The sequence below is a fragment of the Sturnira hondurensis genome, unplaced genomic scaffold, assembly GCF_014824575.4.
Source record: "Sturnira hondurensis isolate 20B ecotype Veracruz unplaced genomic scaffold, ASM1482457v3 Scaffold0020237, whole genome shotgun sequence".
Classification (NCBI taxonomy): domain Eukaryota; kingdom Metazoa; phylum Chordata; class Mammalia; order Chiroptera; family Phyllostomidae; genus Sturnira; species Sturnira hondurensis.
The window spans coordinates 8,757,500-8,784,168 of record NW_028092868.1 but is presented as its reverse complement, the minus strand read 5'-3'; the positions used below and the strand labels follow the sequence as shown (position 1 = coordinate 8,784,168).

General features: G+C 49.4%; 1 protein-coding gene across 5 annotated transcripts in view; it reads left to right on the top strand.

Annotated features, from left to right (window-relative positions):
- COL4A4 (collagen type IV alpha 4 chain) overlaps nucleotides 1–26,455 on the top strand; it is a 106,394-nt gene extending 79,939 nt beyond the window's left edge. For 2 of the 5 annotated variants that reach the window (XM_037029271.1, XM_037029270.1), the window contains exons 36-48: nucleotides 1,607–1,714; nucleotides 2,341–2,448; nucleotides 8,740–8,811; nucleotides 9,776–9,904; nucleotides 10,001–10,114; nucleotides 11,249–11,404; nucleotides 13,530–13,637; nucleotides 14,807–14,815; nucleotides 16,440–16,565; nucleotides 21,404–21,520; nucleotides 23,705–23,893; nucleotides 25,383–25,669; nucleotides 26,085–26,455. In XM_037029271.1, the coding sequence (XP_036885166.1) occupies nucleotides 1,607–1,714; nucleotides 2,341–2,448; nucleotides 8,740–8,811; nucleotides 9,776–9,904; nucleotides 10,001–10,114; nucleotides 11,249–11,404; nucleotides 13,530–13,637; nucleotides 14,807–14,815; nucleotides 16,440–16,565; nucleotides 21,404–21,520; nucleotides 23,705–23,893; nucleotides 25,383–25,669; nucleotides 26,085–26,348 (1,787 nt within the window). In that variant the 3' untranslated portion in view covers nucleotides 26,349–26,455. Of the gene's footprint in view, nucleotides 1–1,606; nucleotides 1,715–2,340; nucleotides 2,449–8,739; nucleotides 8,812–9,775; nucleotides 9,905–10,000; nucleotides 10,115–11,248; nucleotides 11,405–13,529; nucleotides 13,640–14,800; nucleotides 14,816–15,001; nucleotides 15,560–16,439; nucleotides 16,566–21,403; nucleotides 21,521–23,704; nucleotides 23,894–25,382; nucleotides 25,670–26,084 lie in introns of those variants that run through there. The other 3 variants (XM_037029272.1, XM_037029273.1, XM_037029274.1) reach the window with 3 other exon arrangements.
- Nucleotides 26,456–26,669: the final 214 nt, after the last annotated feature.

The window sequence follows — 26,669 nt, the reverse complement described above, 5'->3', positions numbered from 1 at the left end:
ATGTGATTTCCATTGACTGGAAAGAGCTGCACTGAACTTGAACGAGCCTAAGGAGAGGCCACAGTGTGGCCTTGGGGGTTATGCAGGATGGTACTGGATCCAGGTCTCTCTCCACCTTCAATTCAGAGAGAAAATACAGCACAGGTAAACCCAAAAGTGCTGTTCTCACTGCAGCTGGGACGGGGAGGGCCAGCCTTCCATTACTTTGTTTTTTTTTACTGGAGATGAGAATAATGCTGCCTTATTTGTACTGCAGGAATCTTTTTGGGGCAAATAAAATAACACAGAGAGAATCTCATTGGTCCGGGAACAGGTGTAGACTAACATAGTCTCGTCTCACGTACAATACGTTAGACTGTGCCCCCCATGGGTTTGTCAATGTAGAGCCATATAGCATATTTGTGGATTCAGCCAGTTATTTTTAGCACGCTGTTAGTTTATCCTATGTGAACTGTATTAAAGTCACACATCACAAATAAACACATGGGGAGAGAGCATCCTCTCTAGTATAATTTAATGTAAGTCTGGAATACTGTTTCGTCCTTATCAATTAGCAAGAAAACAAACCAACAGTTTAGAAAGGCCTCAGGGAGCACGTGCCCTGCTCTTGGACCCACAGACATGAGTGGTGGGTGGGTACCGGGGTGCTGTGAGCTGGCACCGCCCCTATCCAAACCCTTTGGCAGCCTCGCCAGGAACCCAGTGCCGAGGGGTCTGTGCTGGAAGACTAGAGCACGCTAGACGGATCTTTTCAGTGAGTCACCGTCCTGGGGGAGGGGCTGTGGCGGTGTGGTTTAACTTAAGGGATAGTCCACCCAATGTCACGTGTGCTTCTGGAATGGAGCCCGGGTGGACACACCAGCTGTGAAGGACATTAGGGGACAGTGGAGGGAATTTAAGTACGGAATGAGTGTTAGTTGATATTAAGGGTTGTTACTAATTTTCTTGGCTGTGATATTCTTATTTTGACCATGTAAGAAAATATTATTTTTCTGACATACCTCCTGAAAAATTTAGGGATGAAATTCCATGATGTCTGTGATTTTTTAAAAAATACCTCAGCATTTTCAAATGAATAAAAAGACCCAAAATATCATACTGTGTTAGCTAGAAATTATACTCCTAGGAATTTTCCTAAGGAAATAATTTAATAGTAGAAAAATTTATTAAAGATGTATAAAAATTATTATGCATAATAACAAAGAGAAAAAAACTTGAGTGACCAATAGTAGGAAAAAATCGAATGAATAAATTTAACTTAGATGAACTTAGTAAGCTGTCAGCCAGTCATTTAAAAACAATAACTAGGAAAATGATGACAAACTTGGAAAATTACTATGATTCAATATTAATTTAGAAAATCAGAATATAAAATTGTGGCTATTACTTGCACTTTGCATGTGTGTAAAAACTGTGTGAAGTGGTGGGGTAAGTCATAAGTATTTTGCTTTTAATTTTTTCTTAATGTTATCTTTCAATAGAAAAATTGTTTTAATATAAAAACGACTAGAAAAGAATAGCAAGAGCGGAACTTGGAGGTTTTACAGATTCACGGTCTTGAAGAGCAATCTACAATGACATGGGTTTTTGATTCTCTTCTGCTCAGGGCACTTGGGAGCACCCGGAGAGAAGGGCTTGCCTGGAGCCGAGGGGCCTGGAGGACCACCAGGAAGGCCAGGGCTGCCAGCTTCCCCCGGACCGCAGGGGTGTCCAGGTACCTGGAAGGAAGCTGGAATCTCCCCAGGCACTTCTCTATCTCTTGTATCAGAAAGAGCCAGCCCCTGCCTACACCTGGATTCAGCTCTGGTTCTGCCATTTCCCAGACCTGTCGCTTTGGAGAAGCTGCCCAAACTTGCCCGTTCCTTACCTGTCCATTTGAGCTAGCTCTGTCCCGTGGGGTTTGGTCTGGGAGTCAAGGAAGTCAACACCTGTGGAGGGCGCAGCAAGGTGCCACGCACAAAGGGATGGTGTGACAGATGGAAGTTCCTTTCCAGCCTGTCCTAGTTTCCCTGCCATTCAGGGTACTGGGTTTCTTCTTTCCTTTCGACTGCTGGTAAATAGTACGCATAAAATATCGCCCATTTTACTAGCTCCTCTTTTTGCCAGTTCAGAATAAAGTGAGAGTTTAAAGCTGTCATTGGCAACTTTCATCAATCAAAAGTGACTTTTCTCCTCCACAGTTAAGTGTATATTTCTCCCTAGAGTTAGGAGGTCTACAGAGAAAAATAATGTCGTGTTCCTGGTTAAAGTGCCTCGTATACTAAGAACCTGGAGGACCTTCCCAGTTAATGTAACTCATGCATCCTCTGGGCGTCCACAAAACCTCTCTGTCATCCTCAGGTTACCCAGGGAGGCCCGGGCCAATGGGACCTCCAGGAGAAATCGGGGATCCTGGACCAAGAGGCCTCATCGGGGATCCTGGGCCACCAGGTCCTCCGGGGGGAAAAGGTAAGTCAGAAGGCAGCCTGAGCCATCAGAAAGACCCAGGCTGTGAGGGCACATCCCTGGTGCCTTTGCAGCACCGAGTGACACTGGTCTGGGCCATGGCTCTTCCCCACGGCGTCATCGGCACCTTCCTGTTCTTTCTTGCCCGGGGCTTCAGGTGGTGTTCACCTTGTACCAACATGATGCTGTTACCATCTCATATTCTGAGGGCCTTTCCCCCAGTGTTTCCCTTAGGGTCCAGGACCATTAGGGTCCAGGACCTTAGGGTCCAGGACCATTCTCCCCAGAGAGCTTCACTCCTATTATGTCCCAGATTCTAGGTACAAGGACACAGTTTTGAAGAAAATAGACATGGTTCCTCTTTCATGGAGCTCACGGTGTAGTAGGAGAGACACATATTAAATCTATATGTGTCAATAAATATGTATTTACCAGCGTGATAAGTGGGAGAGAAAAAAATACCCTATGGAGGAATTAGTGTTCATTATCTTTGTTTTCTAAAGAAACATTTTTTCCTGGTTGAATATCTTGGCTTTTAACAATGGGTTAAATACAGGTTATAATACAGGTCTGGTTAATACGATGTCATATAATATCATACAATCTATTTTTAACAAATCCCCGTGCCCTCCCCCACTCACCTATGGTACTTACTCCTCTTCAGTTAATTTCCTTCATTTTATAAAAAATATTATTTCCCATAGGTACTTTGCACGTACCTTTACCCTAACGCTTGTATCATATGACATTTGCTTGTTCAGAGGTCCTTCTCACTGAGTAGAACGTGAATTTTTAAAAGCCAAGGATTATTTTGATATCCTTGTCACTCAGTAGATACCCAGTAAGTCTGTTGGTTGGTTATGGGTGAGTATTTTTAAATTTATGAATAAATTAATAAAGGAAGAAATGGACAAATAGAATGAACAAGTCAGCTAGTCGCTATGAAGATGAAGGTCTTCATCTCAATGGGCAGGTGAAGGTTCAAGCTGTAGTTGGTAGATTTCTATAGCCAAGACCCTCTATCCCCTCCTTCTTCCCTTTTCCTCCCACTTGCCTCTGCTTATTGACTCATACATGCACTGAATTTTGGTAAAATGGAAAGTACCTCCCTTTGGAAGAGCTGGGAGTCCTTTCCTTTAAGCTTAATCATATTATTGTTTTGAAAAATCCAAGTAATCTTTTTCCACACTCACACCTCTTCACCCATCAGATAGCTTTCAGATTGTGGTTTCCTAGCAAGGAGTAGTATGGCACGTCACCTGGGGCAGTTCTGCAGAGGGAGAAGCCTTTTATTTTGAAAGGTTGGCACACAGGTATTTCTGTGCCTCCAAGTGATGGGGAAAGTTCCTAGCATGAGACAAGAGATCTTGCTATCGCTTTCTCCCCTCTTTATTGGCATTTTTAATCATTCAAAGTCCATTGGTTTGTGATAAATGTAAGGCTTCGAGCAAAATGATAATTGCATTATTTTAAGAGTTTCTGTGGTTATTGTGGTCATTTCCTGTTTCTGTCAATCCCTACAGCCCTGGTGGGGTATTCTTTAACACTTTTTTTGAGTGTCTGGAAGATGAAATTGCTAAAGAACGAAAAGAAAATGTTTCCCAGGATTAATCAGTCTACTGCATGCATCTCCACTTCTTCCTATCCTCCTCATTCAGTAAAATAGCGAGGATTTTCAAGGCTCTTGGTGCCATAACACTCACTATACACCCTGTTCGACTAAAACGACAAGGCTCAACTTAATATTGCTGACTCTTCCTTCCCTTGAATTCATTCCATAACTTCAGGGTGATATGTTATTTAAGAACCCTAAAAGCTACCAAATTTGATCAGATAACAATTAACTGGAAAGGTAACCTCCAGTCACATCATAATTTTGTCCCCCCTGACCACAGGGTGGCACTGTTTCACTGCAAACCGTCCAGTCTTTCAAAGAAAGAAAACAGTGTTAAGGGCGGCCCTAAAAATTAAAACGCCCTCCAGGCAAATCCACTGTTGCACTTTATCATGCTGGTATAAAAATGAGCCACACTCCAGCAGAAACACTTTGAACTGAGAAACTAAATATTTGAAGTATGTGCTAACTAAGTCAACGGGACCCGATTTTCTTGTTTGAACAAACCAGCTGCTGAACTCAGAGTTGTTTGCTCTTCCGGAACGGGCCGGCCATGTGGATTCGGGGTCCTGCTTGTGTTCGATCAGATTGAAACTTTAACTTAAACATATGCTAAAAACAGCCTGGTTCCTAGAGTTACAGTTTCAAGTGCACATGCCCTGTACAAAGAAGACAGTCTCTAGCTGGGTTTTCATACGGGATTGGAGCAATGGGAACAGAAGGTCAAGGCTGTAGCGAGACGATGACTAGATAGTACGGACTTGGGGATTCTGGTCGGTGGCAAGTGAAATATTTCGTAAGAAATAGAACTTGGGCCCTTGCCAGGTAGCTTGGTTGGTTGGCACGCTGTCCCGGTACACCAGAGTCACACGTTCGATCCCCAGTCAGGGTGCGTACAAGAGTCAGCCAGTGAATGCATAACTAGATGGAACAGCAGGCTGATGCTTCTCTTCCTCAAGTCAATAAATAAAAATTAAAGAAAAAGAAATAAAATACCCTGGAATGTCTTTTATCAGCCAAGAAATACCTTGCACCCTAGACTGTGAAAATCCCAGAAACCTTCTCCCTCCCATTTGCAACTAGAGTGTTCCCCACCCCCACCCCCAGGCCCCACAGCACTGACTGGTCCTGAAGTAATTGCCTGTTTGTTCTGTCGAGTAAGAGACTGTTTCCCTCTACGTCCTCCTTGGCTCGCTTGCCGCCTGGTACAAAGGCTATTTGGGAACTGAAGCTCCCGGGGTCAGGAGACCCTGTCTCGTTCTCTTGCACATCCCCTTTGCAGGCAGGCATGTGTTTTCTGAATCAAAAAACAATTAAATCATATTTCCGAGTCCGTTTTGATAAGTCTTCAACTTTGCTCAACCACCGTCGATAGTCACGTAGGTCTGTTGGTCCTGTCAGCGGTAATGGCAGGGAGACCGGCTGTCCGGGTGTGCCTGAGACTGAGCGGGTGTCTGAGGGCTTGGAACTTCCTTGCTAGAGCTGAAAAGTCCCCAACAGACAGGGACAAACTGGTCCCTGCAGTGAAAGTATAAACCTGTGTCAAGGCCCGTGGGGACAGAGGAGTGTTTTGGGGCTTTAGGACAGGCAGGAGAAGCCCTCAGAGAGGAGCCCCAGGCATAGAGTCGCTTGGCCCACCCACCTGGAAGCTAGGGTGCCGATTAGGGCTGGGGCAGAGGTTCCACCCTCCGACTACAGGGAGGGCTGGGCCTGGGAGAGAGCCACGTGGGGCAGCCTGAAATGAGGCCTTTCAGCAGGAAGGCGTCTGGAGGGGTGACTAAAACTCCTCATTACCAAGGGCTGTGCTTTGTTAGCCTAATTGCCTCTCATCAGCACTGTCTGTAGTTTATGCATGAACAACTTTCTGATTTAGAGATGGGGTTGGTAAAAAGCTTTCAGTAGAAAGGAAAAATTGCCCTTCAAACCTACCCAGATGTAGCTGCATTCAATTCAGAAAGATAACATTGGGTCAGATACAGGTCGGCCAGTTCCACAATGGTAGGGGCTGGGCCGGTGACGGCCCGGATCTGGACGTGTGGATGTGACAATGGAGAGCTGGCAGAAGCTGAGGCACTCCACCCGCAGCCAACTCCCTCAAGCCATCAATCTTGTGGCTTAAGCTGGAGATCAAAACACATTGAAAGAGCAAAGTCGTCCTAAAATTTATTATCATTTCAGATAGATTGCAGTGAATACCCAGAATTGGCAGACGGGGAAGGTCTGTGTGTTCTTTCGGTGCAGGCTTGGAACATTGGCTCATAAATAGGAAAGAGGGTTGGACAACAAACGAAACCAGAACTGTTTTTTTTTTAAAGATTGTCTTTATTTATTTTTAGAGAGAGGGGAAGGGAAGGAGAAAGAGAGGGAGAGAGGGAACATCAACGTGTGGCTGTCTCTTGCACGCCCCCTACTGGGGACCTGGCCTGCAACCCAGGAATGTGCCCTGACTGGGAATCGAACTGGCAGCCCTTTGGTTCAGAGGCACTCAATTCACTGAGCCACAGCAGCCAGGACTAAACCAGAACTGTCAAGAGTGTAGGAAATAAGATCTTTAGGGAAAGTAAGGGTGCATTCTTCTTTTTTTCTGCTAGAGAATGTGGCTCATTTGCACCAATCGAAAGTTTAGATTTAAAAAATTGAGCAACTGTCTCTTTCAAGCACTGATAATAAAATGGAACCAATTATTTTCCATTTTCTAATAAGTCCACAGAGGACTTACTTTAATGAATGGGTAACAGTTAGTACTTGTATTACTTATATACAAACGGATACCTCTAACTTCCCAAATCTTATGATAAATCTATCACAGAAAGATGTGACATCAAATAGAAATCATAGTCCACTTTTTATAGCTTTCTCTCCACCCGTTCAATCTCTTGCCCTTCACATTCCACATTTTCTCAGCCACTTATTTGTTTACTCATTCATCTGTTCAACAAACGCTTATTGAACACCTACTGTGTGTCTCAAGGAGATATGTCCAGTCGTTCCATAGAAAAGCTAGTGAGATCTGATCTTGCACTCAATTAATTTACAGGCATGTAAATTAACAGGCGTGACCATTGCAGAGCACGAGCCTGCGTATGGGCATCGGGGGGGGGGGGGTCTAGGTAGGGGCATGGTGTAGGGCTGGGGGCTTTTGGAGGGTTAGTCCTGTAAGCTGAGGCTGCTGTTATCACCACTGCAAGGGGTGGGACCCTTAGCTGAGTGAGTGGCTGGCTGTGCACTGAGGGGCTTAGAGCCTTGGGTGAGAATGGACAGCCCCTGCTTGGACAGGGGCTGCGGAGAAGATTCTTCTGGGAATGAATTAGGGGATTAAGATGTGCGTGAGGCTCACAGCAGAGGGCTCAGCCCCTGGGACTGTTCTGTATCTGTGACCCCCTCTCCTCCTCTGTCCCTCCTCTGCTTCCCTCTACCCCTCCCAATGCATCTCTACAGCTATGTATTATAGCAGAATGGCCTATATGTTTATTAGAAATGTGTTATAAATACATACACATACAGGGTCTGGCCAAAAGACGCCTGCTTGAGTGTGGCTGGTGCGGTAATAATACGGGTGTAATACTTTACAGTTTTCATTTGAACGTTTCGCCCAAAGTGTCACATGGTGTGCTTGAGTGTGATATTGTTATAGTACAGAATTATAGGCTTCTGATTTTATAATAAGAGATTTTGTAATAAAAAGGAGTGTTATTTGAGCTGGACCCTGTATACAGAGGATGGCAAGAGTAGGTTTACAGTTGTTTGTACAAAATATAATACAATAAGTAATAAATAATGATACAGGAATAAATTCTGTGTTTCACATACTTACAACTATAAGTGTGCCCACCCCTGTGTATTGATAAACCTATGGATGTGTATGTGTTCAATGTTCAGTGACAACTTCAGAAAAGTCAGGTGGGTAGCTGTCACCGTAGGGAACTGGGCTGACGTCTGACAGAAGATTCTGAAAGAAGACAAAGGTGTCAATGACATCACATCTAACTACACAGAGTGACGTTTTCAGCAATCATCATGAAATAAATTTATCTCTGAAGAGAGGCAACAGGATGAGTCTCTTTGAAAGAAGGGGTGGCAGAGGAAGAGCTGCAGCCAAACTTGACCTTCAGGCCTGCTTCTCTGAGCAGCGCAGTGCTTGGAGACAAACTAGGTGGGGCATGGACGTCCCAGGGTGCCGGAGCCGACACCGTCCTCACTGCCTTCTCTCATCCACCTGAGCAGGTCCTGCAGAAATCGGAATCTGGAGACCGTGGTGGGGGGACAGCTCCTGGACCTGGGAGGAGGGAGGCCTGCATTTGCTCCCATCCGATCTCTGTCCCCGTCCAGGACGGTATCTTTGTCGTAAAACTGGATGTCACTGCCCACGCCACGGTTCAGTGGTTCTAGTCTGTTTCTTAGAGAGAAAGGTGTTCCTGAAATGGTCATAAACTCACAGCAGCCCTTTCAAACCAAAGAAGGGTTCAGCACTCTTGGTAGAAAACGTCCATCAAGCAAACATGTGAAATGGTGGCCACTGGTGCAGCTCCGGCCCTGGTAACAACGTGTAGATGGTGAGGTCTCGTGGCTCCCACCGGGAGAATCTGTTCCTCTCCTCGGAGAGGTGCCTGCAAGTTGTGACCAGTGAAGTTCAAGGGCTGGTCTTCTCCTGGGGCTCACAAGCCTGTGATGTGTTGCAGGTTCCTCTGGGCTACCTGGCCTGAATGGCTTGCATGGTTTAAAGGGTCAGAAAGGAACCAAAGGAGCTTCAGGTAAGAAGAACCCGCTGTGAGAGAAACGGAAGATGAAGTGGTTGGTTAACAGTGCCTTCTGTTGATGCTGCTTTAGGGTTATCGCTCCAGGAAAAATACCCTGAGTAGTTGCTTAGGTGGAGCTAGATTTCAAGATGTTAATATGAAGAACAAATAAATAGTTGGGACTTTTACTCTTTTCTGCTAAGCGTATTAATGCCAAGTACTACCACGTGGGTCTAATTAGTACTTTTAGCATCTCTCAAATAACCTGCTGTGAAAACAAATTACCTAAAAAAAAATGCTGTTATTTTTTGAGATAAAAAATAGATGCTTATCAACAATTGCACTTTAGCTTGTTCTGGTATTTTAATAGATTGCAAATTTGTTGCTTTGCTTTTTCATAAAAATAGCTCGGCATCAGACAAGGTGGCTGGAATCGGCCACAAAGATTTGAGGGGCCATGGGAGAAGGGTTGAACCTGTGTGTTGCAGGTTTGAACATCTTTATACAGCATAGAGGGTCCGGAAGTAAAATGTAGGCCATTTAGGATTCATTTAGTGGCTGTTCTAAACAGTCTGATAAAATGCGTGCCCTCGCCAAGAAACCAGTGATGTTCCGTCTCTTCAATGTGAAACTTGACGATAATTCTATTTACATGTCAGTTTCCATCTTCAGTTTTCAAGCAGTTTATTCATAATTGCACGTGGTTGGATCTCCCTTGTTTTCGCTCTTTCCATTGGAGAAGCTAGAGGGTTGGTATTGGCACTAACTTGTTGCTGTTTTTAATCTGGAAAATGATTACAAAGTAAATCAAGCCTGTGGTGACCAGTGTGACGGGTCTTAAGCAAGCAAGTGGTGACCCAGCCAGAGGGTCACTGTTGGAGCCGGGTTGGTCTCAGCAGAACCAGCTGCTTCCAGATCAGCCCCGACGACAGGGACAACAAGGAGAGGACATGGTGGTAATGCTGTTTTCCATGTTAAGGTTTACATGAAATGGGCCCACCGGGTCCAATGGGGAAGCCTGGGAAGAAAGGGGAGACAGGAGACCCCGGCAGTCCAGGAATTTCTCCTCCAGGCCTTTTTGGAGAAAAAGGCCCCCCAGGCCCTCCAGGTAAGAAGCAGAGTGTTGTACCTCTCTCTCTCTCAGTTATGCAGTTGAAGCCTTCCGATTGTGATGAGGCTCACATCTGAACATGTCCATCCTCAGGGAGGCCTGGACCGCCTGGGCCTGCAGGTGCCCCAGGAAGAGCTCCCACAGGTGACATTCCTGACCCGGGTCCACCCGGAGATCAAGGACTTCCTGGCCCTGATGGTCCACAAGGTATGGGACTCTCCTGACAAAGATTGCTGGTGCCCTTTCCAGAGGCTGCCCGCTGTGTAGGGAGGCAGGACCAGGGAACGGCAGGGGAGACGCACGTTAGCAGCCCCATTATTTGGGCAGTTTGAAGGGGGGGAGTGCGGGCAGTGGTGGGCTGGCAGGACCATATGCAGGAGCAGAGCTCAGGCCCCTCCTCTTCTATTTCTTCCCCATCAGACCACCTCTCTATGGGTCCAGACTCTGACTCAGAATGAGTGTTTCCCACCCCCGTTCAAGGCTGAGCATGAGGGGTCAGCGTGGCTGGCAGGGAAGAATCTCATCCTACGTGTGGATGGGTCTCCAGCACCTTCCCCGTAAACCTCTGCTGCTGGTGCACAGTGACAGGACCCAGGCCTGGCATAAACCTAGAAGCTTCCTGTGCGGTTGACAGTACATTGTGCTCCTCTAATCGCCTCTCAGGGACAGTGTGTAACCCAACAGGGCTGGACCAGAGCCGGGTGGGGAATTCGGGGAAGAGCATGGCTCAGTCCGTGTTTCTCTATGTGCAGAGAGACCCAGAGAGAGACACAAACCAGCCACCTTTAAATGCTTACCGTTTTAGTAAAGGTGGGATTACAGTGTTACGTCATTCTATTTTACGGCAAAAAAGTGCTTGGAACAGCACAGTTTTAGCAGAATAAAATTTGAGCTCAATGTTTATAGGTAACACTTGTTTTCAAATAGGACCATGTTTAATTGGGTGAACATTTCTTTCACATCAGCCAAATTTTCTCAAAGGCCTGTCACCCATTTATTCTTCTGTCTGTCTATCTATCTATCTGTCTGTCTGTCTTCTATCATACTGAAGCAACGGGATGGCAATGCAAACAAAAATCATGATCGGACACTTCCGAAAGGAATGGCTCTTTGGGGAGGGAAGGCTTTTCTGGGTTCATTCTGTCTGACAGCCACTCACGACCTCTCACACCATTTCTCAGGCTCTGCGGGACCTGCTCCGTTTCACTCCTGACACTATTGATTCCCTGGTTCTTCTAATTCCCTTGCTTGCAAACCCTTAAATTACTTTCCTTAAGAAGCTCTCATTACCCACATCTGTCTTTGATTGAAAGAATCTTTTTGCCTCCTCCCTGTGATCAGGACCGCCCGGGCCTCCAGGGCCCCCTGGGACTGTCGACCTTGTGCCAGGGGAACCAGGTGACTGTGGCCTGCCAGGACCTCCAGGCCCCCCGGGCCCAGCAGGCCCTCCAGGACGCAAAGGCTACCCAGGGTGTGACGGGCAAGATGGCTGGAAAGGTATGAGTGCAAGTTGTTCCCTAAGTAGTACATGAAGACTTGTTACCTTGCCCGTAAGGGTCTGGGGTACAAGACCACCGTGAGCTAATTGTTATTTTCTATGGAATCAGTAACTACATTTCCCCAACATTCTACCTTCCCAAGGAGTCCTAAAGTTTGGGTAACTGTTGGACAAGGAAGAAACAAATACAAGTTCATCTTCAGCCCCCTAAAAACATACTTGGTAATCTCCTAGACCAAACTGAACAATAGAAATACATGCAAGTTACCTGTGTAATTAAAAGATGAAGTAGCCACATTTTAAAAAGTAAAACAGAAGAGTGGGATTAACGTTCAGACCTTTTGCATTGAACATAATATATTCAAATGGTACTTCAACGTGTAATCAATATAAATTCTCAGTGGGACGATCAAGGCTGGTTGTGCCAATCAGACACTCCTTCTTGCGGCCTTTGAAGTCTGGTTTTGTGCGTGTACAGTTACAGCACAGCTGAGTTTGCACCTGCTGATTTCGGGTGTTCAGCAGACACACGTGGGTATTGGCTTCCGTGCCGGGCAGTTCCGTGGTAGGTGGCTGACGTTGCTCTGTTATAGTCATGAACGAGTCTCTGTGAAGGCAAACATGTTTACTTGATTTTTTACCTCGCTGCTAATATTTGGAGACATTTTTGTCACCAGGATTTCAGAGAATTACTAGGTTTAGAGACCATTTTTGTTGTCGCTGGAAAGGTGTCTAGAACGATGATCCGCTTTAAATTCCTCGTGCCATAAACAAGGAAGCCGCACAGCAGAGAAGCGCATGCTGAAGCCCGCGGGTGCCCACTAGCCGCTGCCCGGCCTGAGTCCCGAACCAAGTGTGAGCCAAGGCAGAAGATCTGGGCGGAGGGGAGATGAGCGGCACCTCCAGGCCGCCGTGCCCACGGCGCAGATGGCAGCCCCGAACGGTGCCGTCCAAGCTGGGCAACCGCACATGACGCCCCTCCTTCCGGTCGTTAGGCAGAAAATCAGTTTTAGAGAGAGTGGCTTGTGTCTGCAGGTACACGGGCTTCCAATCGGGGAACCCCAGAACTGAGCAGACACGCTAGTACTCCAGTCGCCAAGAGGAAGGGAGAGGGTGCTGGCTGTACAACCTTGGTCACTCCCAGCTGAGACACGCCTCCTCTCCAGCTGTTCCTCTAGACAACGAACGCTCCCCTCACCAACTCGAACTAAACTCCAGGACTGAGGGTAACTAGCATGTGGATGAATAACAGTGGCCTGTGAAAGGATGTACAGAGTGTTCGAAGAACTGGTGGAACATCTAGTCGTGCCACTAACTTCCCATTCCAGGAGGCCCAGGGGCCAAAGAGTGCTGAACTGTGAGAAGGAGGAGGGAGTTGCCTTGGTTTATCTTTTTAGATTCTCACAGTGAGAAATAGTTGACCAATTTTCACAAACATTTATTAGGCACCTACAGGAATGGAGTAGGGAGCAAACTTAAGCGGAGTCGCTACTCTCATTAAGTGTCGAGTATCGTGGGAGGGGGATCGATATTCACCCTAAAATATCCATCAGCATAAACCGAGGTCAGGGACCTAAGGAAAGGGACACCTTCTGTGAGAACTTATCAGAAAGCAAGTGGACTTGGGCTGGGATTCCAGGAGGGCTTCCCAGAGGAGGTGAGCTTGATTTGCTCTCTGCAGAATGAGCAGGGCTTTGTGGATGGGGAAGAAGAGACCACGTGTCAGGTACCAAATGGCTGGTGCGGTGTACGCTGGGAGTGAGAAAGAGAGTGGTCGGAACTCGGGTCTGGGAGTGTACCTCCCAGAGAGTGAAGCGTCTTCTCTGATTGTGCCTTCACCCCCTGTCCTTTGCCTGCCTTCAGAGGAAGTTTGTGATTGCAGGGCTTTGTGCTCCGAGTAAGTTTTGTCTTGATCACAGAACCATCCTCCTGAGCCCCTGTGGCAGATTCTGGCGTTTCCTTCAGACAAAGGCAGGTCTCAGCTTTACAGAAAAAAAGTGAGAGGCTCCTCTCGACCTTGCCCTGCATTTTCTTGGCGAGAACTTCCGAATCCAGTGCACCAAACTGTCCCCGCCCTTATATCGCTCCATTCTGCGGCCCTTGTGTTTCATTCGTTCCTTTCAGGTCCCATGGGATTCCCGGGGCCACAGGGGCCACACGGACTTCCTGGGTCACCTGGAGAGAAGGGTTTACCTGGCCCTCCAGGCAGACGAGGGCCCCCAGGGCCTCCAGGTGAGCTTCTCATGCCGAGGCATCTCCACCCCGCAGCCCACACCGGGCACTTTGGGCAAACACTTAACTCTGACAGCCATCTTCCAGAAAGTAATTCTTCTGAAATCACCACACCTTCTAATGTGCTCGGTCCTTTTCACACGAAGGTTATTCTACTACAGACCGTACTACAGAGTCTTGCGTTGGGTGATCTATTATTTATTATTTAAAAAAAACAAGTTTGAACATCAGGAGTTGATTTTACATATACTGTTTCAAAGATCAGTAAGTCTGTTTCCCTCACACAAGAGGCAGAGACTGATTTGATTATTGATAGGTGAGGATTGTATATTCTGTGTCTGTCCTGGAATGCCCATTGATTTTGAGAGACGTTTCATTTGATGTTTTCCGGAAAGTATGTTAATGCCTATGAAGCTAAAAGGCTATTTAATTTAAACCTCATAGACAACACATTTTCATCATAATGTCAAAATAAGCCAAGGAATAGGTGAGAGGGCAAACAGACCTGTGTATTTGAGATCGGCGGAAGCAGTATCCTTCAAGATCCTAAATCAATATTACGGTGATGTGGTGTCAGTTCAGAATATTTTGCAATCTCCCAAATTAGCACTCCAGTCCAAAGGATAAGTAAATTGCACTGCTTTATGGTGGGCTGTAGTCCAACATGACAAAGAGTTTATGCTTTGATTCATATCACGGTTCCATTCTTTGCCTAACCTATAAAACTTGGCAAATTAATATGGAATTTTTATAAGATTTTAAATGGACAGAATTTATGCATACATTAAATTTGGTGTATTCGCCTTAAAAAAATCAACTCAAATTTTATATTGCACAAGAGAGATTTTCCAGACATGGAATCTCCGTTAATAAACCATAGCTGTTCCTCTCAGTAACATCACGTAGACTTTTTATGTCAGTAAGATGCTGTTGTAGATGCTGTTCTCAAATCATTATTTACGTTTTCAACCCATTTCATGTGTGTCCTCATTCACAAGTTATTTTTAAAAAATTTTAAAATTATTTTATTGTTGTTCAGTGACAGTTGTCTGTATTTTCTCCCCACCCCCTCCTATCCCACCTCCCTCCCTTCATTCACAATTTAAAATCTCTCTCCACCGGATGGAAACCGTCCCGCGGCCTTGTGTTTTGCCTTCGGATCTCTCCAGGTTCCAGAGGTGAGCGTTCCTAGGCTGTGAATAGTTTCCTCTCAGTCTGGTCTCCAGTCATTTCTGTGCTTCCCCTTTTCCCTGCATGTGCGAGTTAAACTTTACCACATCATTTACGCAGGGGGTCCTGTTGTTAAATCTGGTTTTCCTGCCGTCGCTTCCCCGTTACCGATATAGTAACTCCTTATTACGCTGTCCGGATGCGGAGCCTCATTGCAGGTTGTCAAGGCACCGTAGCTGCTCCGCTCACGCAGTTTCACTTCAGGGGCCGAGCGTCAGTGCTTTCTCTGCCGATGCCAATGTAAGCTTCTTTTGTAAAGTCTGCAGCATAAAGGCAGAGGGCATCCCTAAAATAAGCAGCATCAGCAACATGAAAAGATGGGTCCTCCACACCCAGCCAGGGGCTGCAACCAGCCTTTCCCCTGGCACCGGAAGTCCGCTTTCAAGGAGGAAGTGTCTGTGTGTGTGAGAATGAAAATGCCGTTGTTCTTTTCAACTGAGTGTTTGTTTAATCCTCCACGATGCAAAAGCAACATACTATTTTGTGTCTTGGTATTTTCAAAGAGAATGAAAAAAAGTTTCTTTAAAGAAGAAAAGCAAAGCTGTGAATGCCTGTGTTTCTTCTTTTCCCACATCTGTTATTAACCCGGATGCAAGTGGCCCTGAACACAGATGCCCTATGTTACTATATTAGATGCGCTGGTCCCTTTCTTTCAGCTTCTGGTTTATTAAGAAAGGCAAAATCATAATTTTTAAAAATCCTGCTATTTTTAATGTTGACATTTTAAAATGACAGGCATATAGTGAATGAGTTTTCACTTCAGCCTTCTGCTGTCTGTGACTATATGCATCACCTCATTTGAGGATGACATCAAACCCCCGGGTCTGAAGGGCCAGCCAAATGCACACCCCGTTTCCTTACCCGCTTCCTCCGCTCAGACACCACTGGTGGACTGTGTCCACAATTCACGAGATTACTCAGGGAAAGTAGGAAAGTCGTTGCGTGCCTTCCAAGCTGCCCAGACTGGGAGAGCCAAGTTTCACATTAAGCTGTCCGTACAATAAAAATACGTCCAACTTTGTGTTGCTGTGGTTTCATACAATACAAGAGGCTAAACTCAGTCCTCACAGGGTTCACGTTCCATCTGCACAAGCATATTAATCACTATGGAGACTAAAACTTTGTGTTTATGGCCACATTTTCTAGAATCTTCTTGCTGCTTTATCATGCCGTTCTTCAAATTAGTTTGCACATGTGTATGACTTTCAAGAAAACCATAACTTGGTTTTGGTTTTACAAGTGGCCCAGCGATCAGAAACACTGCGAAGGTGAGCCAGTGACTGCTCACTCCACCAGCCTTCACTGTTTCATGCTCCTCTTTTGCTTTCTCTGAGATCCCATGCACTTATTCAGTTGCTTGTCCAGTCAGTCATTTATTCAACCAAATGCTTTCTGCAAGTTTTTCATGCACCGAAGGGAACCAAGTCCCACCACCTTCTTAGACCTTAGACGGGCCCGACACTCTTGACAACATGCGGGTGTCATGTCCGAAGCCCGTCTAACCTGAGGTAGCAGAAGGAGCTTGTCTGTGAGCACGCGAATCCATCACGCAAGTGGTGATTCCAATTTCAGGTGAACCGGGGCCCCCTGCAGATCTGGATGCCTGCCCCCGAATCCCGGGGCTCCCTGGGGTGCCAGGCCCGAGAGGACCCGAAGGGGCCATGGGGCCCCCTGGAATGAGAGGCCCTCCAGGAGCAGGTACGAGATGCATGCTGATTGCTCATTATCATCATCATAGGCGTATTGCTGGAATGAAAATCCCAGTAGGTGTTTTGGGGGGTGGGGAGGAGCCTAAGCAACTAGTGAGGATAAATGAAAATTTTCTTCCGAAGGCTTAATCATGCCCTAATTGGAGTGACACTTCCTTTTCATTTTTTATGAGGAGGTTCCACTTAAATCTTTTATACTTGGGCGGGTTTTGGACATGAGGTTTCGAAACCTTTTAGCACAACGAAGTAGATGCTTTATTCAGTCATTAACAGCTGTCGACTTGATTTTGAATGAAAAACAACTGAATCGGGGCTCCCTGGAGCAGACACAGCCTAGGAGAAGGGAGAAGGGGGTGAATCCTTGGGGCAGGGAGAGAGGGGGGCCCAGGGAAGGGCACTCTAAATTACAGCAATAAATTACAGCAATAACTGCATTGTTCCTCTAATTGATTTGAGGATGGCTCCATCCTTGTCGGGGTGGCAGGACCCTTATTTAAATATTCAAACTAAACCGTTCCTTTAAAACATGTCCTCCAGGTCGTTTGGTTTCTGTCCGGCTATGTCCGCTGCGTTGGCTAATTCACAAAGCGATTCGGGAGTCCTGGGCTGGTCGTCTGGTAGTTGCTGATCTTTTCAGGCCAATTGACAAGGCCCCTGATTCTAAGTCACCAGTGTGCAAATTACCCTAAGAGGCACCAGGCCGTTCCCTTTCTCATATTTCCCATCACCCTAGCTGTGGTGATAACTCCTGTTGGTTTAGGAACAACGGAATTGGAAGTAGGGATTTTGCTCTGCCTGCTTTGCTGGTGTTTCCCCCAGCCCATGCAGTGTGATGTCCCTACCCCGGTTGGAGTGTGAGCAGTTCGTGGGTGGTGTCCAGAACAGCTCTGGAGCTTTCCTCAAAGCGGTACGGGGGGGCTGTCGTGGGCACTTGCTTCATGCATCTGTGTTTGTTCCGCAGTTAATTGGGTGTCCACTGGAGCAATGTTCTATGACAGCCACTGAGTCCTGGGAATTGGCCTAGCTCCTCTTTGCTTTGATCCTCAGTGCATGGCTCAAGCCCTCAGTCAGGCAGGATAACTCATCCATCAACCTGATTTTAAAAACCAAGCTGCCTTGCAGTATTGAGAGCTGGGCCCCTCGCCCCTGCACCATTAAAAAAAACATAACTTTGAAGCAGAACAGGTAAGCCTGTAATGGGGTTCTGCAAATTCAGTTCAGTAAATACTTCCAGATTCCCTCTCTTCACCACAGAGTACGAACCAGGTGTGGGCAATTCCAGTGGGGGTGTGTTTTTCTCCCCCCACCCCCAGGGTCTCCAACCTCATGGCAGAAATGGCCATCAGGACATAGGGATGCTACATAATGGGAGATGACAATTTGTGTTCTAAAGGAGTTTTGAGCAAAGGGCATTTGGAGAATGAGACAAGGAGTGGTGCATCCCTGTGTGGAGGACTATATGGCTGCTGAGACTCCAGCAAGAGCTGGCATTTGGGCAGAGCCTTTAAGGAAAGGTTGGGCTTAGAGGAACCGGGATTGTCTGACGGGAAGGGGCAGGAGCACAGCTGTGGGCAGGGCAGCCTAATCACCTGGTAACGAAGAGCCAGCTTCATCCTTGCTGCACAAAGTGCGGTCATACCCCAGACCTGCTGAACGACGGTCTGCATTTTAACGAGACCCCAGAATACGGCACAGGCCATGCATTCAAGGTTGAGGAGCCCTAATAGACTTCATGAACGCCGTCGAGGCAGCTGAGAGTGACACCTTCCCTCGTGACTGAACCCTCACCGTCGGTTAAAGTCACTAGAGGGGCTTGAAAAATGCTGGTGCCCAGGCCTCACCACAGACGAACATGATACAGAGGGAAGCAGAGCTCACGTGCCAGGGTTTTAGGAAGTCTTTCCAAATGGCTGTAGCTGACAGCCAAGGTCGAGATCCGCCAATTCACCCTAACATCCGTCAAGACCAGAGAGGGGGCTGGGTTTGTCCATTGTGGTGGTTTTGGAAAATAACCAAAGAAAGTAACTGAGAAAAGTCAAATGGGCAAATTCTGTCCACTTGAACTGAATAGTTATCCTGGGCACAGATGACATTCTCTTTGCATAGTGAACTTCTGAGAGAGGGCCGACAGTCTCCGAAGGCTCAGGTGTGAGCACCTGTCATCTCTAATTCCCCTTGGAGGAGGTGCAGGTGGCCACGGAAGGGCCTTCTCTGGCTTCCTGTGCCTTTTTCTTATTGATGTCACAGACCCTGCCTGTGGGCGGCGAGAGTACCTCAAGGCCACAGTTATGCCACAGGGTGGGATTGGTGTTTAAAAGGTGCCCAGCTGTCCTTCCTGGAAAGTGAGGCTCCCCCTGTGGTGACCCTCTTCCCGGGAGCGTCCTCTGTGCCCACCTGTGCACCGCTCACATGCCGAGCTTTCTTTTGGCCCCCTCTTCTCTGACATGTGCCCCCTGGCTCCTGCTGTACAGGACCCCTCTTGTCCTTGGTCCCCTCTTCCTGTCTCTCCCTGCTGGCCACCCTGGAGGCATCGGCTGTGCTGTCCCGTTGCTCAAAACTGACAAGTCTGTCCTGAGGGTCTGAAGTGGCCTGGCCCTGACTGCCTTGGGCCCTCTGCAGGTGTGCGGGGTGGTGTGGACCACCCCCAAGGCTGGCTGTGAAGCCACCACGGGGAAGTCCCATCTCCACTTAAAATGATGTCGTTGTTTCCTCGCACAACCTTCCTCCTCGCTAAGCTGATGAGACCAGACACGTGGGCACAAGCCACAGCTGAGATCCACATAGAAAAACCACTTCTGGCTCTTTCTAGCCCCAGTAAGCGTGGTAACAGCCACACTAAGCGCCATCTGTGTCTGTTTCTTCTTTAAAACAAGTTCCAGGTAGAGAACAAGTCCAGGAAGCGGAAAGCTCTGGGCACACACGACTGTGGTTAGGAAAAGCCTTCCTACCTGCCTCTGGAAATGTCAGCTGCCTGAGCGTTTCTCTGTCCTCCCTTAATAAGGGGAGCCAAGCCTGCACTGTAACCTCGGGGAGTGAACTCTCTCCCCAGATTGTGAGAGCTCTCAGCCCATGTGGACGGCACTGGGGGAACGCCTGCCATTTCTTCTGTGATGAGCCAGTCACTGGCTTGTGAGCCCGTGGGCAGCCCTTTCCGGAAATGCACAGTGGCCACTGTTGGAATCATCTCGTCGGGTGGGAGAGAGAAAAGACTGCTCCAAGCTCCCCTTGGGGGCCTGGTGTTCCTTCTAAAATATCAGATATGCTTGTTGCATATGCAACGAGAAGGAGATATGAAGGAAGGAGATGTGCCCTCTCGTGTCCAGGGCGCCATCCAGGGAGAGGGGGTTCTGCCCAGTTACTGGGGGGGGGGGTGGGCGCCTCCCACCCAGACAGGGAGAAGGAGAGGCTTCCTCTGTTGCCCACCGATGTTTGCTGTGCACAGAACACAGTCCAGGCACCACCTGACATCCCCAGAGAATTCTTTTGTGATTCAGGAGTGAGAATGTGTGATGAGAGCTATGCCAAGGTCAGGAGTGCCTGGAACACCATGCTGAAAGCAGATCACCGGTGTAGGGCGTGGAGTGCAGGGACCGGCTGGTAGTGGGGGGGGAAGGGGGTTTGTGGGGGACACTTTTGGGCAGGTGCTGTTAGAACATAGTTTAAAAACAGTGAGGTTCAGTGGGATGTGCATTTGGGACAGCTGTGAGAGGGCAGTTAAGTGACATACCTACCTGGTCACCGGAGTATGGCGATCCCCTGCTCTCAACCCTCAGGTGGCTCCTAAGATGGTCAAGTCCAAGGGTGGGAAAGAATGAGAGCTACTTAAGTGAGCTCTCTTTGACTTGATGAGGTTGGTTTAGGCTAACTTGTGGTGTAGAAGGAGGGAGGGGAAAAGAGAATGGGAGGAAAAGAAGAAGGGAGAATAATAACGAGAGACTCAGAGCCTTGAGAATGTTAGACATTCAGGTAATTAGGGCTGTGGGCAACAAACCCCTTCACAGGCAAGGACCAAATCTGCGACTCTGCCCAAAGGAGTTTGTGGCAATGAATTGATGTCCTGGCCAAAAGTAAGCAAATGATTAAAAAACCCCTCAGTACCAATATGACGGCTGCCACCTCCCGCAGCTTACGTCTCCCAGGGAGTGCACTGAGCTCCGAGCCTGGTCACGAAGCAGGGGCTGGCGGCGGATGGAGCAGTCCCCTGGCCCGTTTCCTGCTGACCTGTGATTGGCTCCATCTTTCTGAGCCCCAGTCTCCCCACCGGTAGCCTGGCACAGGAGAGAGAGCACCCAGTCACATGGCTGCTCCGGAGAAGGCTGGCTCAGGTCACCCACGTAAAGGGACTGCCCTGGGACTTAGCACCTTATAAACACTAAAACCAGGAAAACTACTTAAAACATTGCTGCTCTTGCTCCAAATTTAACTTGACCTTCAGCTGAATCCTATTACATTTCATTCCCCCGGGCTTCTAAAAATCATTAGTAAGGATTGTATTTAGTGATACAAGCAATACATGGTCAATGGAAAAAAAAGTCAGATATACAAGACTAGGAAGACTGTGCAAAACCCTCTCAGCACCTCCCTAGTCTGGCTTCAAGTTCTGGCTCTGCCTGGGATTGGCTCATTGGCCGTAATTAGCAAGTTTCAGCGCCTCCCGGAGCCTCAGGCACCCCAGTGCCAAGTGGAGACAGTAGGATTCCAGCACGACGTAGCTCGGGAGGGAAATGAGCCGGGAAGCTCAGGTGGAATGTGGTATAGACTCGGTGAGCGCTGCTGGCCAGCCGGGGTCATATTGTCTTCCCCATTGCCATCATGGACTTCTTGCAGGGTGCAAAGGAGAGCCCGGGCCGGATGGCAGGAGGGGCGAGGATGGCATCCCAGGGCCTCCCGGGCCTCCAGGACACAAAGGCGACATGGGAGAAGCCGGCCTCCCTGGAGCACCAGGTAAAGAGTTTCAGTTTCTCGCCTTTTCTCTGACAAGCAGATCCGTGTACAAGGTTCCCGGCTTCTGAAGCAGCTTTCCAAGCTGACCCTGTTAAAAGCATTCGCCTTAGATACCAGCGCTCAGGTGGTAGGGAGATGGAGACGAGAACAAAACAGGATGCCCCCTGCCCCCCACGTTCTGATACTCACCCGCCATAAAAACAAGTCAGGGTGCTGTGTCCAGGCCGGTATTTTCCCAAACCGCTGTACAGGATCGTGAAAGGCTCAGCCCCTGCAGCTGTTCACTCTCCCAAGGTCAGCCTGGACTTTGCGGTGGGACCTCAGTTGAGAAACTGGGCTGAAGATCTTGGGGATGGTGCCGGGGGTCCCACCCCTCACCCTCAGCCGATCTACTTGGCCTCTGGTTTTCTGACTTCGCTTCATCTTACTGCGTGGCCATCGATAGAGTTTCTGTGGCATGCGAGGCTCTTACTCAAGAAAAACGTCTGGGAGTGGGCATCGTGTGAGGGGGAGATAAGACCCTTCAGAATAGAAATTTGACATCTACTGCACCAGGATCTACGTTAGGCATCAGGATACAGTCTCGTGTTCGCAGACCCTCTGGAAATGCCAGGTGAGGAATGAGAAGGTGTGCAGAGGGCTGGGCAGGGTCAGCGACCACAAGGAGCCCAGCCTGAGGCCGCAGGTCGGCCTCCCCCGGTGTTTGCCATGAGAAACCTGGGGGCCGTGTCCCCTACATTCCGCTTTTCAAGTCCAAGACCTCCACCTGTGAAATCCTGACGGGTTCAACAAAACCCAGGAGCAGGGCTGATTCAGCGCACGAGCCGCCGCGTTGTGAGTGCCGGCGTGCAGTGTAGATGGGGAGAGACTGCTGGTCTCCCAGAAACAAGTGAAAAAAAAAACCCCACACAACTTCTGGTTTTGAAGTCAACTTCACCTTTTGCTCCTGGCAATTAGAAATCAACCCAGGCTTCTTGGATAGGTCGGTCCCTGAGGGGGGCGGGCACAAGAGAGAGGCCGTACTCCCACTCTGTAGACCTGATTATTCCCACCGGCCACGCAGATTCTAGAACTAGGCCTTCTCTCTGCCTGCCCCCTCCTTTCTTTTTTAAAATCCTTTCCCGAGGATAGGTTTATTGATTTTAGAGAGTGGGAGACAGAGAGAGGGAGAAACATCGAAGTGAGAGTGAGACACTGATCTGTTGCCTCCGGTACATGCCCCAGCCGGGGATCAAACCTGCAACCTGACCAGGACCCAAACCTGCATCCTTCTGTTGTGTGGGATGATGCTTCGACCAACTCAGCCGCCAGGCCAGGGCCACTCCCCCACTTTTAAAAGAAGAGATCGAACAGGGATCCCCGGCCCTTGTTCTTCTGAGAATGGAGCTGACAACTGAATAGGCAGGAACCATGAGGCAGTTCTGTGGGTGTGAGAAAGACCGATTTTTTTTGTTTGTTTCAAATACAAGCAGAACTTTATTTGGAAAATCACAGAGGTGGAGGAAGAGCATGGTGGAGGGAATGAACCAGCTGGAATGTGTGGGCTCAGGAAGCAAGTTACGGGGGCAAACGAAGGGCCCTTGGAGCCCAGGAGAAAGAAAGCAAAGAGACACGCCTCAGGGAAGAAGGTGTGGATGGCTGGCTTGCACGAGCAAGAGAGAGGTGGGGGGAGGGATGTGGAGAGAAGGGGAGGAGAGAGAGAGAAGCGGAGAGGAGGAGAGAAAACCAGAAAGACCGACTGAGCATCACCTTTTCGGCCGGGCAGGCGCCAGGTCCGGTCGGAGCTGCCTGGAAGATCACACCTGGGGCGTGTCGTTCCCGTTCCAGGTCTCCCTCCTCAGCCCTCACCATTTCTAACGTGTCTCACAGTCTCCCTTTTTATGACGTGTATCGTGTGTCATTTCTTCAAGCAGAACATAAGCTCCAGGAGGGCAGGGAGTTTGGGCTGTTTCGTGTGTAGGCCAATCTCACCCAGCCACCTGGATGCTGCCTGGAGTAACTAAGCACTGGCCGCGTGAGCTGTTTGCGTGGCTTGAGGCTGTGTGAGGGGCCTTCTGCAGTGGGCTGGGCCTGTTTTCTGCCATTCCCTGAGCACTTTGCAAGGCCCTGGGACAGGGGTGATTAGAAATGTGTGTGACACTGAACCCCCTAAGCAGCCTTCATTTTTTCCCTTTATTCCTCCAGGCCCTCCTGGGCCCACTGGGGATCCTGGGCCCAAGGGGTCCGGCCCTGGGTACCTCAGTGGCTACCTCCTGGTCCTCCACAGTCAGACGGATGGAGAGCCCACCTGCCCCATGGGCATGCCCAAGCTCTGGACGGGCTACAGCCTGCTGTACCTGGAAGGACAGGAGAGAGCTCACAATCAAGACCTTGGTACGTAGAGAGCACGTGAGTGCCCGGGTCCATTGCCCACGAGTGACTCTGTTGGGTTAATTTTGTACATTCACAAACCTCTTCAATGATCGCCCATCTTCTCTGGGCTTCTTTTTTCTTTCTCTATCGTGCAGTGAATTCTGTTAAGCCCCTGGTCCTGTGCAGTGTCAAGAGGCTCATTCTGGCTCTGTCATTATTCTCTGGCTATTTACTAGTCATAAAAAACCATGATGGTCAGTAAGTGAGATGTAAGTCTGATGCAAAATGCAATCTTTACTTGCACATGCAAATTGTTTCTGTGTCAGTGGTTTCATTGCCCGTGCCCTGAAGATGACATACAGTGTGGCGTTCACTGCACCAACCTCCCGCTCTGCTCCAGTTTGTGTTTCAATGACTGAACTTGATTTTGAGAGTCCTCCTTTTGGTACTACTTGTCAGGCTTCAGGAGATCAGTGAGACTGATTTCAAGCTGAGTTGAAGTGCCCGGGGGCTGGCAAACTCTGCCTCTCCCAGAGGATGAAGGTCGGGTGTTGGGCACAGGAGGGAGATGCCACCAGGATGGAGGACTGTGGGGTGCATTTGGTCACCGCTCTTACTGGGCCATGACCCTTCGCTGGGCTGTTAGTAAGACGGTCACAGGGTACAGGCCTATAGCTGACACCTTCTGACATGTCCCCCTCACTCCTCCCAGATTCTCCATGGCCCTTCCCGTCAGAGGGGCCTGGGGAGAGGGAGAGCCCGGTCACACCTGACTGTGTCTGTTTCCTCCTTTTCTGTTCTGCCCGGCCGGCCTCGGTTCCAGCTGTCTCGCTTCTCTGCCCTGTCCCAGCCAGAGCGCACACGCAAAGCTCTGTGGGGCCCCTGGGATAAAACCCACATCCCTCGGCATAGACAAAACCGCATCCTCAGTCTGATTGTTCTCTGGACACCCTTGAGACAGACGCACAGACCTCCTCCCCCACTCTCCCCCACGGAACGTCTGGAGGTCGAGCTTGCGTGCCCTCATCATCTCTGACCCTCTTTACTCTGCATCTTCTTTGAATAGTTTTCACCAAACCCGGCCAATTTTTTTTCGTATTTCAGGTCCTAGCTTCCAATCACTTCTTCTGGCTTCTTCCCCATAAGTCTCTGGGCCCCGCATGCGTCATCCACAGGGCGGGTCATGCTGTGTTTTCCTCGCCCATTTGTTCCTTCAGCTTCCGACAGGCCGGGGCGGGAGCTTCGGGAAGACGGGGCGGTGCGCTTAGTGCTCTGCCCCCGCACCTGGCTGAGTGCTTGGCTCACCTGGGATGGGTGGGTGAGGGAATGAGGGACCCGGGAGGTGGCAGAAACGGTTGGGCCCATCCCCCACTTTCACCACTGCCCGGAGACTTTGGCCAGGGCCCCCATATGCCAGACCGTCTGTCTGCAAATGGCACAGGTAGGAAGGTCGCTGGACACACCTGGACCGCCTGCTCACATGCCACGTGGTGTCCTCTCCCTCCCCGAGGTCTGGCCGGGTCTTGCCTGCCCGTGTTCAGCACGCTGCCCTTCGCCTACTGCAACATCCACCAGGTGTGCCACTACGCCCGCAGAAACGACCGGTCCTACTGGCTGGCCAGCGCCGCGCCACTGCCCATGACGCCGCTGTCGGAGGAGGACATCCGCCCCTACATCAGCCGCTGCGCCGTGTGCGAGGCCCCGGCGCAGGCCGTGGCGCTGCACAGCCAGAACCAGTCCATCCCCCCGTGCCCGCGGGCCTGGCGCAGCCTCTGGGTCGGGTACTCCTTCCTGATGGTGAGTCCCTGCACGCCCACGCGGTCACCCCCTCTGGTGTCCCTTCTGTCGGGGCGGCAATTCCGCGAACTCCGTGCACAGGGACGCAGAAGAACATGCGGTGGTAAAGGCCACCGCAAACCACAGCCTGCCCAGATGCAGGGCCGTTCTTTCTTCTCGCTGTCGATGGCTTTTTCCTTCTACCTGGTGGAGTTTAGAAGGTGGAAGTGATTGAGCCCTTGGTGCGGGCGGCTTAATTCTGTGTGCGCACCCCGCCTGTCCCTAGTTCTCCTTTCCTTGGCAGATCTCGTCTGGCCTCCCCGGGATGATTTCAGGGAAAGCCATAACGTCGGGTCCAGACCTTGGCCTGGCACTGACCGCGTCTGGGGCTGCCTGCGTGTGTCTGAGCCCTAACTGTCTCTTGTCATCCTCGCAGCACACGGGAGCTGGGGACCAAGGAGGAGGGCAGGCTCTCACCTCGCCGGGCAGCTGCCTGGAAGACTTCAGAGCAGCGCCATTCCTGGAATGCCAAGGCCGGCAGGGGACTTGCCACTTTTTCGCCAATAAGTACAGCTTTTGGCTGACGGTGGTCCAGCCACACTTGCAGTTTGCTGAGGCACCGTCACCAGACACGCTGAAAGACAGTCAGGCCCAGCGGCAGAAAATCAGCAGATGCCAGGTCTGCGTGAAGGTGAGCTAGAGAACCCCGAGGCTCGCCCTGATGCCAAGAGGACCTTCCTGGGGGACGCGGTCGTCCCAGCTGTGCTGGGAGACGCAATGGTGCTCGTTTCGGACACCGGTGGTGGTGATTCCCACGGTTACTGTACTTCCCTGCTCTGTGCCGGGCAGGTTTAGCAAATGCTGCCCGTGTGGAGTGGTTGGACTCCCCAACCTAGAGGAGACCCAGATACCCTTATTTTACTGAGGGGGGTAGAAGAGCTGGCTTTCTTTACATGTATAAAAAGGCTAATTCACAGGAAGGCAAATAGATGGCAGATTACAAATTACATTTACTGAAAAC